Source organism: Diabrotica undecimpunctata, chromosome 2 (genome assembly GCF_040954645.1).
Source record: "Diabrotica undecimpunctata isolate CICGRU chromosome 2, icDiaUnde3, whole genome shotgun sequence".
NCBI classification, from domain to species: domain Eukaryota; kingdom Metazoa; phylum Arthropoda; class Insecta; order Coleoptera; family Chrysomelidae; genus Diabrotica; species Diabrotica undecimpunctata.
Window position 1 is genome coordinate 108491997 of NC_092804.1, and position 17729 is coordinate 108509725.

At 31.1% G+C, this 17729-nt stretch overlaps 1 protein-coding gene across 6 annotated transcripts in view; it reads right to left on the minus strand.

Annotated features, from left to right (window-relative positions):
• The window catches only part of Liprin-gamma (liprin protein kazrin), a 298413-nt gene that overhangs the window by 111922 nt on the left and 168762 nt on the right, over positions 1–17729 (minus strand). For all 6 annotated transcript variants that reach the window (XM_072523265.1, XM_072523266.1, XM_072523268.1 and 3 more), the window contains exon 5: positions 12627–12754. In XM_072523265.1, coding sequence (XP_072379366.1) covers positions 12627–12754 — 128 coding nt within the window. The remainder of the gene's footprint in view (positions 1–12626; positions 12755–17729) is intronic.

Consider the following 17729-nt stretch of genomic DNA (forward strand, 5'->3'; position numbering starts at 1 on the left):
AAAATTTTAGTTAACATTTTCAGAACAACGCTGAAAATTTAATTTTAGAAAATCTCCGTCGCTCTTTTATTATGTTATATTGGGTTTTATCTCACGTGCAGTAAAATTTGAGCTATTAATAATTTTCAATTGTACTGTAGCGTTGTTACCCAAAAGCAGAGCTTAAAAATTCGACATATCCTCGTACAATGTCAGAGGAGGGTGGAAAGGATCTTAAAATATATTGAGTTTTATACCAGGGACTCAAAATACATAATTTATTTAGAACTAGTACAAAACAGGCAGAAATAAGAGAGCCCTCTTATTTTAGTGTGAGTTTGTTATTTATTATGTTTTATTTATAAAAATTAAGAAAGGAGAAATACACGTTAAAAAATTTATTAACATGAAATGCTTTTAATACTTTTTTAAAATAAAAAAAATTAATAAAAAAACTTATACACAGCTAAAATAACCGAGTATAGAGGTGTCCTCTTATCCATAATATGCTAAAATATTATTTTAGAAAATATAATCCATACCATCAGAGTTGTTTTTTTTTTGATTCCATTTACTAAATTCTCGACTACTCTTGTTCAAGGATCTGTTTATTTTTACTCCTTCTCGTTTATATTTTTTCTAGTATTTGTAGTGGTTGTCCAGACATAGTATATACAACCCCAATAAATAAGAACTCTTGTATTGTTGATTGTATTGTAATCAGTTATCCAAAATCCTGAAGAAATTTACTGGTAAATTCGTAAAAATTTATTTTTTAATATTTTACCCTGAACCAATTGTTAAAAAGTGCACTAAATTGTCTGTAAAAATTTTCCATTAGCAATAACTTTCTCGTTTTAGTCGTAAAGGTCTTGAGCCGTAAAAACTCACCAAAAAATCTCAACTAAAATCCTTCTAGTATCATACCACACATTCCCCAAAGCAATAACTCCGTGCTTTTCTTTGTTCAGAAAAATATCAAGTTAGCCCACCTGCTGCTAAGCGTTTGCCATCTCACGTAGTGGTATTTGCAAAATATTTTATATGCGAGGGGTGCACTCACCCCTCTATCAGTACAGACCTTCTCAAGTCAAGGGGGAATTCACCTACAGAGACGGACCGGATGTATAGAGTAGTGGACAGTGTACTCAGAATACAAATCTCGTAATGGTATGGTTACATAAATAATGTAGCATGACAGACAGATCGAATTATGTACCATATTCAATATTTCACCTAAATTCCTTGAAGCCAAGGTAAATAAAACAAAAATAACAGATGCACAAATAAAGTGTTTAAACAAGGTTTAAAATAATCAATATAGTGGTAACTGTCAATTGCGTCAATATTCAAGAGACATAAAAATAAAACAAGCTAGGAATGAAACAGGATAAATAAAATACTAATCTGGAGAAACATTCCGAAAAACTATTATCAATAGTATACAAGAAGACAAAAGCTATAAATATGCTAAAAGCTATCTAGATATATATTATCCAAGATCAACTACAACACACATTGATGCAAGCATTGCTGACTTAATCCCAGATTTTGCAAGAATGACAAATTATCTTGAAAAATAAAAATCTGAGAGATAAACTCATAACATCACAATACATAATATACGAGTACATATCACGTAATTGACTAAGTAGTGAATGAATATAATTATATAATATGTTATAATTTTCATTTATTGTTTTAAAACTAAAAATGTATCTAGTATTTTTTATGTTGTTTTCATTAAACATGAAACTCCATCTTTCTATCTGGGTCGACAAAATCTTTCATCTCTTGTCCGATCAATCAAAGATGAACAAGGAGTTTATAAAATTTCATGTACAGACGATTCCCGGTCTTACATAGGCCAAACCAATCGTAGAATTCAAAATAGAATTTATGAACATTCTATTTCTGTTCGCAATTTTAGCTCTATGTTAACACCATCGTTATAGAGATCACAATATTGATTTCGAAATATCCAGAACCATAGCCCCCATCCACTTCTATAAATTATCACGCAAAAATTTTCACGCAAACCCCGACCCAAGCGCCAGTATAACTATATAAATAAAATGTCCGCTACTGCAATAGTGCAATAAGTAGTAAAGTGTAGTGCCTAAGACACCGTAAGTCCTGAAAAAGGCATCAGAGATAATGTCGGAAGCTCAGCAAAGTGACAATAGAAGTGGTTTGACCTGGAAGCCTGGTTTAAGGTTTACCGCGGGAACCTTTCCGAACATATTCGCCTAACTAATTTATTACTGGGAAATCAGACTATGACTTAATAAGTAATTCCGCACTATAGTATTATATACAGGGATTTCCCTAGTGGAGATATTTAAGCGGTCAAAAATAAACAAAAATAAGAAAATATATTTGAAATAAATAAAAGATAAAGTACCCAAATAAAGAGACTATAACTCAACTAAATACTAAGGAACAGAAACATAAGGTGAATACTAGACATAACTCGGCCCTAACTGAGAAATGACCAAATGCCGAGACTGTTGATCTATTGGTATATAAGACAGAAACACCTTGATTAGTTGACCGAAAAAAAAATTACTTCCAATAAAGACCAAATTGCCGGGCATCGGTTCCTAACGGAATTTGTAATGACATGCATCGCCTTCGCCCCATTAACACGTCGTACACACGTACTCCCACAACAGTTTCTCCTCCTACAAAGCGCGCTAGAGGAGATGTAAGGCCTACGACGATATAAAAAAACGTACGCCACAAGAGTCAAGTTACGCTAGAGTGCTGATCTTGTAGAGCCTCGCCTCTGGGTATTGACTGGAAGCCAACTGTCCGGAATTCCATCAGAGTATTGATCTGATAACAACGACACTGGCCCTAGGGTAATTACTGAATGCCAACCACTTCTGCTAAAGTGTTGAACTATAAGCAGTTCCGTACTCGGTCTAGGAGTATTGATCTAAGACAAATTTATTATTTCCTGTGACTAAGCACTGATTAGTCGCTGTCCGCTCCTCGTCGGATCAAGTGTTGATTGACCCATTTCATCTCTATTCCTTTGGTCCTTCCCCGTCTTTGCCGCCGTAATTACCGTTCAGATTTTGACTTTAATTATATTGTATTTTTTGCAGGTATTAAAGAGTCAGTCATCATGTCGTCGATATAGTTGTCCCTCGGATTAATGCTTGAATAATTCTGTACATATTATCTCATACAATCATATCTAATACAATTTTATTTTTTTAAAATGAAAAAGACAAAAAATATTTGATTTCACGTACAAAGCGTCTATGTATCTGTTGATACGTATTTCGACTTAATAAATCTCATTAGAACAGTTATTCATAGCCGTTCTTAACGTGAAAAATAATCTTCTCTGTCTTATTAGGAAGCAACAATAAAATGGCTTCGCTATGGACGCAACAGCGACATCTGATCGAAAAACGATTTGTTTCGAAACTATCTTACCGATTTTTTATTTTTTTATTTTATATATTTAGAATATATTTTTATTTAAAGTAAACCTGCGTTTTACTAAGTTTGTTGTCTAAAAGAGCTCCCGGTCACAAATTTCGACGGCTTTTAAAAACGGTCTCCTCATAAATTAGAGTATTATTTTAAAGAAAATATCTAGCATTAACGACACTTATTATTATCGTTAAAGTTTTGAAAAGTAATTATGAAAGAAAATAGTTAGACCATAGAGTAGACCACAGAGAACGTTTAAGTATATACGACATGTCTCACGAAAACCAAATAAATAAAAAAGCATAAGCGTAAAAGCGTTTTAACACGTTTCAGTAATAAGCATTATGACCTATTCAGCAAAAATATGAGGAAACAACACGAAGACTATAGAAAAAAATTAAGAGCAGTGGATAGAGACTTCTGGAAAAGTTTCTGCGAAATCATAAATGGACAGAGTAAGAATTGAAGACATAGGAATGAAGAAACCGTAGGAATGTAATGACAGACATAACTAAACAAATTGCAAAAAAGACACTAAAGTTATACGGTTACATAAAAAGGACCAACATAAATTAATCGATAAAAATTGTAACGCAATTAGACTACAAGACAAAATTAAAATCAAATTCCAAAAATATATTATATTGTTATGATTTTTGATTTTCATTTTGAGAAAAATATTTAAGAAATAAAATATGCAGACATCTGTTTAAAAATTAAGATCTTAAAGATTAAGACCTGAGAAACCAGTAGATATTTTGTTTGCATAAATTGTTTAGGATATAAAAAAAGGAAGAGGGGCAAGATATGGAGTGTTGGGATTGATCAAGGAGGAGATTTTGGGGAATGGGTAGGAGACAAAACAGAGTAGGGATTTTAAAAAATTAAACAGGTGGAGTTCTATATGAGATTTGGAAGAGAAAGGTTGTTTTGTTTTTCTTTATAAAATTATTAAAGTAAAATAAATTGTTGTGTTTTTGCAGGTTTGATAAAAAGTGAAAAATATGAAAAGTCGTTTTTATGGTAGCAGTCAGACAGTGCAACGAGATATTTTAAAACAAATTGTTTTAAAATATCTGCAAAGTTTTTTTTATTAACTACAAAAAATTATCTGAGGCGAGCCTGTCGATATCCTTATGAGATGCCACCAGATTTGGAAAGTTGTAACCAGTATTTAAATGCCAATAATTTATTTTAATAAGGGATAATTTTTTGTGGGCAAAGGTCGAACCGGGAGGAAAGTACGTTTGGCTAGGCGAAGCAGCTCTCAGAAGAGAAAACCCTCTAAATTTGCAGATTAAATTTTGATTTAAAATTTTGAAATAACAGTCATAGGGAGATAGAGATGTTTTGAAAAGTAGACGGTTTTTGAATAGAAACGGTATTGCTGATTTGAATCCTATAATTATAAAATACGTTAGAAACATATTATTTGTATTTTTTTTGTATTTTTACAATTTAGATGTCATAATTTTGATCCCCTTTCATTTTATTTAGTTTGTATGACAGGTATATGAGTTTTGTATTGATCAAGTATATTGATGTATTTTATATTTGATATTTTTTTTTAATCTGATTTGCTATACAATATATTGATGAAATTTACACTTGATATTTATGGGTATTTTTATTATTACTTTTGGTCCTCTTATTTGCAAATACAAAAACAGAGATACTGAGCCACGAGAATACAGCCTGAGATAAATTGAATTGTGGGTAAGCTGTTAAAGTAATATATTAATATATTATATATTATAACGCATAATAATATATTATGCGTTGAATAATTTGGTTAATAATGGCATATTTGACCCTGCCGAAACTTTTTCAAAATATTGGTTTTTCTCAAAATCAAAATTATTCAACGCGGAGTCAAACCCCTGAATATCACATAAAGAGAAAAACACGGAATAGAAAAAATAAATCAAATTTACAAATAAATTTTAACCCTTTTGGCTCTGACGGTGGCAATTGGGAAGAATATAATACGGCACAGATATGTGTGATATGATTGATTTTATTTTAACATAATTCTAATAGAGGGTGGCTACAGTCCCTATATAAGATGATTTATATGTATTTGAGTCATTTGGAATGTAACCAGGTTTTGTTGGTCTATTTGAAGTAATGGCTGGTAAATGTGATCTTTTTTCACTTGGTAAGTATTTGTTTTTTTTGTTCTTATATTGCTATTGTGTTGAAAAAAACTTCATGTAGCTGTTGGTATTTACTAACTAACATTAAGAAAGTTCGTTTAAGAATAAATTGTAATTGTTTCTGCATTTGCCAATATTTGGTATGGTCCTATAAAAGGCGTACGCAAATGCCACCAGTAGGTTTTAACAGTTACAAAAGTGGATTAAATAGATTAGAATTTATGACAAGATTTTAAACAATGAATTATTTTCATATGAGGTTCCTACAGTTGTATTATACAGGAAACGGAAAACTGAACTTGATGTGACGTGACCCTTTTCCAAGCAGAAGAAGCATTAGCTGCCCTGAATGTTGAATGTTCTAATATAGGAGATCCAGATTATGAAGAAGCTGATATGTCAACATCAGATGAGGATGAAGTAGCATTAGAAAAATAAGACTCAAAAAGTGGAAAAAGAAAAAACTATCTGGAAGACTGGACAAGATGTACCTCCGAATGGTATTTTCGATCGATGAAGTGAAAGTAATTTTAGTTATGATGAAAGTTACAGTTCAGAAGACCATTCACCATTTAATTATTTTTCGCGCTATTTTCTACCCGAAATATTCAAGAAGTTATCTGAAAAAACAAATTCTTATTCTGTTTACAGAAATGTTAAAAGTCTCAGTCCTGATGAAAATGAGATACGCCGCCTAATTACTCTGCTCATTGTAAAGGGAATTATTAATTTTATTTTCCGAGGCTAAGACTTTATTGGGCTCCCCGTACACAATTCCGTTTGATAAAATATATCGGTATGTCCCGAAACCGATTTGAAAGTTTACGTAATCATTTACATACATCAGATGTAAACACCGACAAGAATACCACTGATAAACTTTGAAAAGTGAAGAAAATAATTACCAGCTTTAAAACGTTGCAAAGAATTAATGCTTGAAGAAAATAACTGTATAGATGAGACAATTATATCAAATACTGTTGCAGTTAGGTCGTTCGATAACAAGGTTGTAAATACGTCTTTAAATTTTAAAGGCTTAGAGTCTACTGATACTGTGAAACGTTGGAATAAAGAAACAAAAACATATGTACAAGTTAAACGTCCAGCAGTTATTAAAATTTACAATCAAAGTATGGGCGGCGTGGATAAAAACGATTTCCTTGTATCACTTTATAAACGTTTATTAGAAGTAAGAAGTAGACTCTACGGGTAATGTTTCACTATTTCAATGTGGCAGTTTGCAACTCATGGTTGGAGTCTCGTCGTGACAATCAAAATAAATCTAAAAATAAGAAAATAGATTTATTGGAATTCACGCTTTACGTTGCAGAAGCTTTAGCTTTCTCTGAAGCTCCACCGAGAACACCGAAAAGAGGTCGTCCTTTAAATAAGTCGCCTGGAGGTTTTTCTTTTACGTTTGTAAAAGATGAACCTTCCAAAAGAATGAAACAGGAACAACAAAGTGAGATATGATGAAATTTCTCACTGGCCAATTCCTACAAAAGGTCATGAACAGCGTTGCGGTTTTCAAGGATGCAGCGTAAGATCACGCACGATGTGTAAAAAGTGTAACGTCTTTCTGTGCTTATTGAAACACAGAAATTATTTCAAAAGTTATCATACAAGACGTCAATAAAACATACTATATTTTTATACATGCTTTTTCTGTAATAAAATATTATATATATAGTTTTATGTTTATTTATGCCTTAGTAACCTCTTGGTGGCAATTGCCACCAATTTGTAAAACGAAAAATTGGCGCATAAAAAATAAAAAATATTTTCAGTATTATTTAGGTGTCCAATTAAATAAAATATCAACAGAAAAATTTTACCTTTGAAAAAAATATATATCAGGACCGAAAGGATTAAATAAATTATAAACTAATTTTAAATTTGTATTTCGTTACTAAATACATATAAATCTTTTTTTTAAATAAAATATAATTAAAAACTTTACTTAAAATATATTGCTTGTAAGGTTCTGCTAACGAATAGTTATACGTTACCATCTCTTCACTTGTGTTTTTATTGCAATTGTAATTAATATCGCAAACAATAAAAAGCGAAGAAAAACTGCAACCCTGTACACAAACTATGGAATCGTATTTGAAATCGAATCACTTTGGTCCCCGGATAAAATGTTGTAGGGAGAAAATATATACGTGTACAACTTTCTTTTATTAGATTACCTAAGGGGGATGGCAGGGAAACTTGGCTCTAAGATTGAGTAATTCCTCCGGTAATTAAAAGTGATTTGAATTAGGGTGACGATAGTAATTAAAAGTTATTACCTACTTAACGCTGCAGTGAGTAAGAAACTTTTAAATTAAATATAATAAAATTGCTTGTTGGTTTTTTATTATTTATGTACATATAAACTTACTGAATAATAACAATAATTGTAATTGTGACATCAATAAAGTTTTTCGCTTTTGGAATAAAGTGACTATAGCCATTTTTGACTTCATTTAAAAGAGATTTTACTTAGTAACATCTAATACAAGGCGCTGTTTACTTCTATTTGTATGAGCTCCTTTTAAACACAGAAAATGGATTTGGACTTTGAAATGGATTTTGAATGGATAATGACTTGTTTATTTTATGTCTTTTAAATGGAACCACCCCATCCCAGTTGGACAAAGCTATAACAATACAATATAAAAATGATATCCATCTTGAAAACTACAGACCAATAAGCCTTCTTTGTTATTTGTACAACCTTTTCACCAAAATTATTACCAAAGGCTTGGAAGGTAAACTAGACTTCTATACATTAAGCAAACAACCAGAATTCAGGAAAAGTTATAAAATAAATAATCGTCTTTAATTAAAAGCCTTAATAGAAAAATCTGTAAAATATAAAACACTCTTAAACTTGGAAAATTTAACATCAATAATAACAGCACTGAAAAATTAAAGAATAGATTACAGACACATAAGGATTATGGAATACATATACATACAATAACGCCACAACAATTGATGAAACAGGTAAAATTAAAGTAGTCAGAGAAGTTAGTTAGGGATACAAGGGGATACGGATTTTTTATAACTTTCCTAGAACATAAAATGAAATCACTGTCTTGGGAAAAAATATGAATATCGATATCAAAAGGTTAACTCACCTTAGATTCGCGGATGACATTATTTTTATTACAGATCGCTGATGGAAAACAGATGCTTGACGAATTCTTAAAGGCCTCATTGGAAGTTGGTCCCAAAAAAAATGCAAGCAAAACCCAAATAATATGTTTATATATATATATATATATATATATATATATATATATATATATATATATATATATATAAACATATTATTTAGGTTTTGCTTGCATTTTGTTTGGGACCAACTTCCAATGAGGCCTTTAAGAATTCGTCAAGCATCTGTTTTATATAAATATATTTATATATATATATATATATATATATATATATATATATATATATATATATATATATATATATATATATACTCTGCGAGGCTTAAGTTATGGATACAGTGTTACGATAATTATGGCTTGTAAAACTGTAAATATATTATGACTAATTCTTTTCTGTTCTAGTTGTTTGAGAGTGCGGCGATCTCTCATCGAAGACCCCAGACTGGTTTTTGTCCTGCTTGGAGGTTTCGAGTCGTGGATGACTCATCATAGGCCTTTCGCCGAAATACCAGTCTATTCGATGGGGTTCGAGAAACAGCTGTTTTCGTATAAATATGACGGAACTTTCATTGTGGAAACAGTTAATTTTGAAGATTCGCGCCGCGTTCAAATTGTAACGCACGAATTATAAATGTAGATAAATTATTTATTAAGTGTAAAATAAATTAGATATATATATATATATATATATATATATATATATATATATATATATATATATATATAGTACAAATAAAGACTTTAATAAATTTGTGAGTCTTATAAATAGAACCTTTAATAAATAAATAATAAATAAATTAGAATTAATAAAAACATTACAATAGCTTAATATTAAATAAACAATAATAATTATACAACTGTATAAATTAATTAAGTTATTTATCGACATTAACAAATAATAACCCTGTTTTTTTTATTTAAAGAAATAAATAATTGAATTAAATTAAATTTATAAGTTGTTTCTAGTTTATTACCCCATGAAACAAAACCGAAAAATCACTTAAAAATCGAAAAATTAAACCCGATATATTGTGAAAAAATATGTATTCTAGATAAAAACGTTAAACAGACGACTTTCTTGAAAATACTTGCTCTTTTAAAATGAGATTTTCTTAATGAAAAAATGTTTATTAACAAAAAAGTTATTGTAAATTAAACCCGAAAGTAATTATTAAAATGAACAATAAAATTTGAGAAAGATGGGCACAATTGGTTAAGTATTTTTGAGAGAACAAAGGTCAGTTTCAAATGGCTGTACAGGTGCGTTCTCAATACTTAAACTGTTTTTTGTTGGCCTGATTCTCTTTATAACGTCTCAAATTTTTATGTTTTTAAAAACTATATAATTATTCTTAATTGTTTACTTACAAATAATTGATGCATAACGAAGTGCCATTACCATTACCATTATATTTAAAATATTACGATTTAAGCCAAATTACTTTAATAACATGACATAAAATTTTATTTTTCGCTACTTTTATGTTTGCAAACATTTATGTATAAAAATTTACAACTCGGTACTTTTGAATATAAAAATTATAATTTGATGCACATTTTGATGTAACTGATAGAAGGCGCCAAATACGACACATATGTAGTATAAATTTGCTCTTAACTTTTTTGCTCTTTAAGTTATCTGTATTTGGGATAAAAAATATTAAAGATACATTATTTTAACAAAAAAAGGTATACTTGTTAATAAGGTCAAAACTCAACAGTTTTCGACATAATCGCATTTTACAAATTAGCTGCATGATTTAAGGCAGTTACTCCATGCAACGAAGAAAAAATAGACAAAAACATTAATACTTCTGAATTTTGGTATAAAATACCTTTAACTAAAGTTAATAGTTAACGAAAGATTAAATAAAATAAATATATCAACAGGATAATTAATATTAGGATTTGACAAAATTAGAATAATAAGGATAATAATAGAATAATAGGATTTTACATCAAACATTTTACGTTTTATGTTAAATTAAAGTCATAATCAAAATTATTATCATCTTTAAGTGGTTTTAATAAGAATAAACTATAAATTATGCTTATCTACAGGTATTCAATGCTATACCGCACAAATGTCAAACTAAGAATTATTATGCAGCTGACTTATAAAATACGATTATCTCGAAAACAGTTGAATTTTCAGGTTACTAACAAGTATACCTTTTCTTTGTAAACATAATGTATCGAACCATCCCGTGAGAGACAGGGTCCTTGAAGTCCAAACATGACAACACAAGGCGAATTACCAACCGCTAACGCATTGGAGCGCTAAATTTATGATATAGTAAGGAGAAATCCCTCTCTGTACGAGCTATTAAAAAGAAAGCATCAGATGCTTGGAAATACCATTTCACTTTCAAGGAATGGTTCGAAGAAAAACAAACAAGTGAGGTCGATCCTTCCATATCATAATACTAACGACTAAGTTGTAGCTGGTTAACCAGCCCCAGGTACAGATTTAATTTAACTTCCACAGTCCAAGGTTCATAATATTTTATAACTGAGAAATTACATGAATCAAATTAATTTAAAAATTTTATTAAACTATTTCATCAAAAACATTTTTTATATTTTAAGTATAACATTAATAAATGAATCAATAATTTATTAGTTGAATAGCAATCACGATTTAAGTAAACAAATAAAAAGTTTATTTGAATTTATTTAAAAGTAAAAATGTATACAAAAACACACCATAGGAGACAATATTAAAGTAAAGAACTGATAAAGCCTAGTTCTGCAACATTAATTCAGGATAAATTTGACTCAGGTAACTAATGTTCGTTCTCTTATTCAGAGCGTTAGGGTGTTTTCCACATTTCCACAAACTGCCTTTTCACGAGATTGCGTTGGTTGCCAAGAATCTTAACTTTGTTAAATCTAAACTTTGTTATTTGTATTAATAGCATGCTGAGCAAGTGCACAAGGATGCTTGGATAGGTTAATATCACTGCGGTGTGACGTAAAATGCCCCCTCAGTGATCTCCCTGTTTGACCGATGTAGCACGAGCCCCCTCCATCCTCGAATCAAAATCCCACTGTCGGAAATGTTCGCGCTAACTCTCGCGCCAATTATCGCGCCCCACACTAACCCCCACCTAGGCCACGTCACCTTCGACGGTATAAATGAACCGTTCCCTGGTCCCAGTCGTAGTAGTGAACTAGTGAGTGAACTAGAAGAAACTAGTGAGTGTAGTGGTGTCTGGGGACTCGGGAGACTGAGACCTCGGAAGCCCTGAAGAAGACATCAGAGAGGACGTCGAAAGCTCGGCAAAATGGATATCGACGCGGTTCAACCCGGAAGACTGGTGAGTTTAATATTACTTTTTATAATAGTATTAATCTTAGCTCTAGGTTTAATTGTACTAACCGCGGAAATCTTTCCGAACATCCTGAAACTGAAATCCTTTGAAAACGAAATGCAAATCACGGCTACTAGGAATATAAATTAAGACTTCCGTATTAAATGTTTCCTATTTATTGGTGAAAGTGTGTAGATGTAATTTACTAGATGCTGAAATAAAAAACATATGTGCGGGTTTAAAATTCTAGCTAGCCTGTATCTCACAGAGACGAAACTCTAAATGTGCCTTAAATATGATTTCCCTTATCGCACAAAATCCGTGAAATTAACTTTAACAATTAAACAAAAGATTTTAACTTATAAAATAAAGGTTTCTAGTGGTTGGGATTTTACGATAGTTAAAAAAAAAGATGTTAATGATGTTATGTAAAACATGATATTATTCATAAATTATAACTAGTAGCTAATCGTAGACAATATAATTAAATTATAAAAATATTATGCAAATGCAAGAAATAATCATAAATTCCTTCACAAAAATAAGTAAAGTATCCTTACCTGTCCGTAACTTCTGATAAAATCTCTTAATTCCTTTTCTTTATCCTCTAACGTCAGATACAACTGTTTCATCTGATTTAGTAAATCAAACTTCTCGGCTTTTAGACGTCTTTTATCCGCTTTGAGCGCTGAAACGATTAGCAAACGTCAAAAGCTGATTATGTGGCACATAAAACATGAAAATTGACCTAATTTTCATTTTAAAAGCTTTCTTGAATAAAAGATGTTTCATAAATTTTAATCTGGGTGAAAGACTGATTAAAATATTTGAAATATATAACTTCCAGATTCGTTAAAAAAATATCAAGAGGAGGATATTTTTTAAGAATTTATCTTTTTTGGCCAAATAGAAATTATAACTAGAAATGTTTCTGAAGGTATGAACAATATGTTATCTCTTGTATTATAATTACCATAGGGCGGATAATATGCAACATTCATTTTAACACATTTTTTACATTTTTATATAAATTCGTGAAATTGCATTTTGCACAATTTACGATATTTGTACGTGGAGGGATTACGAAGGTGTTTCTATCCATCTTATCTTTATTATCTGTGATTTTAGTTTAACAATAGGTCTATTATTCTCGACAAATTTACTAAAAATTCCTTAAAATATTTTCTTTTTTAATGACGACATAATTAATAAACATTTTCAGAATCACTTTTACGATTTTTTAGTTAATAATGCATAAACTTTATATATAATTTTATTCTTAGTAATTTTTTTAAATATATACAATCCAATATCTGTATGCCATTATGGGATTAGTACCCTTATCTTGGAAGACATTTATTTTGTTGTTATATTGATATTTTATTATATCAAAAAAGTTCCTAAGGAAAAGCCGGGAAAACTTTAGTTCCAGTAGTAAAATGGAGTTAATTAGTTTTGTTTGTTAAATATGTCAAAAGTCAAGTATAATTCAACGTAGATTATACTTGACAACGGTATCCAGAACTAATATTAGAAGGAGAACCTGTTTTTGCACCGTGTGCATGAAAGTGTTAATTTTTTTCACTTTTGACATATATACGTGCAGGTAAGATGAATAATACAACAAGCCATTGATATTAATATTTGTAGACTTTGGGAAAGCGTTTCACTCAGTCCAGCATAGCTCCATGTTAAGAGCTCTTACAGAGTGAAGTATTGATTATAGGTACACAACTCTTCTTCGGAATATATATAATAGCGCAACAGCTGCAGTTAGAATGTATTATGGCAATGCAAATACATTTCCCTTCGAGAGGGGTAGTAGGCAAGGAGATACAATCTCTTCTAAGCTATCCACCGCTTTGTTGCAGAGTGCTACGAGAAACAATAATTGGGAGAATATTGGAGTGAACATAAATGGAGAATTTCTGAACAACTTGAGATTTGCAGACGACATAGTCCTTATTGCAGACCGGGTAGATCATGCCAGCTTCTTCAAGACCTTCAGAGCTCGTGTACACGAGTTGGACTTAAAACTAATTTCTCCAAAACACAATATATGACCAACCTACTACTGGCGAAAAACATCTCAACTAACGTCACGCAAATTGAACAGGTGTATAGCTATAAATATCTGGGCCACGAGATTAAATTAAGAAGAGATAATCAAACAACGGAGCTAAACAGGAGAATAGGACTGGCATGGGCGGCTTACGGAAAACTGAGAGAACTCTTTAGATCAGATATTCCCATGTGCTTGAAAAGGAAGGTCTTTGATCAATGTGTACTCCCAGTTCTAATGTATGGAGCAGAAACATTGACCCTTACCAGAAAAGTAATCATTAACATACAAGTGACACAGAGAGCGATGGAGACGTCAATGCTGAATATATCCCTCAGAGACAGAGTATCAAATACAATAATTAGGAGAAAAACTGGTGTTACTGACGCAGTTCAAAGGATTACAACATTGAAATGGAACTGGGCGGGTCATGTTGCCAGATTAAAAGATGGAAGGTGGACGAAGAAAATTCTGGATTGGAGACCTAGACACGATGCTTATCGTTATCGGGGACGTCCTCCAACAAGGTGGTCAGATGACATCAAGCGCATTCAGTACAACTAGATTCAGGGTGCTCAAGATAGAATGCATTAAAATTATTTACGGGAGGCATATGTCCAGCAGTGGACTCAAAACATCTGATAACGGTGATGATCATGATGATGATGAATATGAATAATAAAAAAAAGAACTGCCCTAAATAAGCTTAAAATATCTCTAAATAATTGTAAAATATGGGAATTTATACAGAAAAAGTGAAAAATTTAAACAAAAATAATATTGAAAGACGTGGGTTTATTTCCTCATCTTTTCATTAGGTATCGTTTTTTTTAAATTTTTTATTTTTCCCTATTATAAAAGAGACTGCTTTTTGTATTAGCCCAGCTAATAAAGATTAATCCAATTTCATTATTAAATCGTATATTTGGAAATATAGTAGAAAGTAGTGGTCTCCTAAAAATAAAAATAGTTTAACAATAACAAATTGACAGTAGCTTAAATATTTCTTTTTACCTAACATGGTGCCTAGTAAAAAGTTTTTAATTTTATTGTTGCACCTTATATGCTCAAAGCAGAATAAAATAAAAAAAATTACCAGAATTTAAATATTCATGTAACGTGTGTGGCACATGAAATTAATAGAGTAGCAGAGTAAATAAGGTGCAAGTTTCCATTAACAAATGAATTAATTAGTAACGCCAAGAAAGTTTTTCTCAAATCTCCTTTGAGAATTCAATTACGTAAGGAAAAACTTTCAGATCTCCAATTGCCACCTTAACCTGTTATAACGCGATGGAGAACTTGGCTTGATGCAGCAGTTTTTTATGCCAAACATTACGATACTTTAAAAAAATTAATTTTTGACATAAGTAATTCTTCTCATGTAGTTTAAAAAGCACAGAAAATGTTTAAAGATAAACAACTGCAGGAGCAACTTATTTTTATTAACCTCCAGTACACGCATTCTATTTTCTTACGTGACTACACGCGTGGATTACATTAGTAATCCGTACGTATTGGAGCTCTGGAAAAGCAATATTATTTGAAAATAGTGTTATTGCTTTAATGAGATTTTAATATTACCACTGCAATCTATAATTGGCTTTATTTTATAAGTAAAATGTAAACTAAATAAAAAAAAAATCAATGAAAATTAAAAAACAAATACTATAAATGTTAAAGTTAAAGTTACCTATAACCAAATGTTACAAACCAAACTAGGTTCTATAATATCCCAAATATAACATCTTAATTTAATTCAGACTGCATGTTCTGTTTTATCTCAACACAATATACACATATTTGCTTTAAATGTTTTGGGTAAGTCCACTGATCACAGTTGCTGCACCATTTTCTTGTGCTCTTATTCCTTGCTCGTCTACAAATATGACAACGCCTAAGGACCGAAGATCTAGTCGGAAATTCTTTATGAGTTTCCTTATTTATTTTTAAAAAAACTTAATTTTTTCTTTTATTTCTGTTGATGTGTGAGTGTTGTCTAGTCGCCTTAATATCGGTGGTTTTATTAACTCAAACGAAATGTCCGTAAGAAAAGTGCTTCTTGGGAGTGATGTAGTGACTTTGTTCGGGAATCCTTATTGCTGTATTTTATATTGAATATTATTATAATATTTAATTTATTTCGGGTAGAATAAGTGTTAGATATTTAATAATTATATTTCCTTGAAATGATGCAGAATAACCTTAGGTGCTTATTGGTCGCATTTCATTCAAAAGCGCGATATAATATGATTTTACTTCTACGCACACAATCGCTCATATATCCAAATGGGCATGCTCCAATGAGTAGATTTTAACCGACAAGGTACGACTTCGCTTCCAACCTTCAACGGAAAACGGTTAAGAATTAGGGAAATTACGTATCTGGCGGTACCGTCTCGCGTCCCACAGGAATTTCATGGAAGGAATCCATTGAAGGGATTGAGCAGTGATGAATTGAGTAATCATATTTGGGTCTGCATAATTAACCAAATCCTAAAGAACACCAATTTAAGGTAAGCGATTTTGTGCATAACTTGTAGAACCATATTATTTGAAATTCAATCTTAAATTTAACAATTCGTTTTCATATTTCCTACAATTACTATTCATTATTATTATACTAGACATTATTAGCTTTATACTGGAAAAATGCATTAATTCCTGATTTATTTAATAAATCAAAGAACACAATGAGTGGCCAATGCCGAGAGTTTCGGGAAACATCATATTGTGCACATAACTGGTCAACCAAATCAAACCAAACCAGGTTTGTTCTTGTTTTCTGCTTCAGGATCAATACTATCATAATGCTGCATGGTTGAAGCTAATACGACCTTATTTTTTTTTGGAACGTACGTTACTAAGATACATTTTTCTTGGAGGAATCCGAATAAGTGAAGAATATATATGTCTTTGTTTTTAGACGTTATAAATTCTTGAGGTAGCTCCCCCTTACTTTTACGAATTGTCCCAACAATAGTTAATCGCTTTTTTTTAACCATTCTTATAACAACCTCTGCGCTCCTCCAATCAGTTTCAAAAGGACCAGTTGGTTGTGTTTGACAGTAAATCTCCATATTATAGGTATATGCATATTTGCTATCTATCTAGAAGTTTATCCAGCTCTCTCCATTGTTGTCTAGAATTAAAGTCGTCAAACTTCAAACATCTCAGTAGAAATCGGAAACTATTTAAAGACATTGTCAAGTAAATAGCTTTAACAACAGTACCTTTCTTATTTTCCCACATTTGCAAAAGATATAGTCTTCCAGATTTTAGACCACCTGCTAAAAAGAGTATACCAGTAAATCCCCAAATCTCATCGACGTCGGTCATTTTAGCATCTCTGTAGCGTTGGAAATTTGCTCTTACCTTCTCCATATAGATGTTGGTAGAACGCGTAATTTATTTGACGATATTATCATCTAGTATACATTTGAAGCACTCAAACGGTGTTTTTGCATTTCTAGCTTCTCTTATTGGTCCTAGTAACTTCAAAACAATATTTGTTGTACGAGTTCTTGAAGTAGCCGCTAGACGTATCTTATTCCACTTTGTATTTTTGTCTTTGCAAAGATAGTATTTTGAAATTATTTTT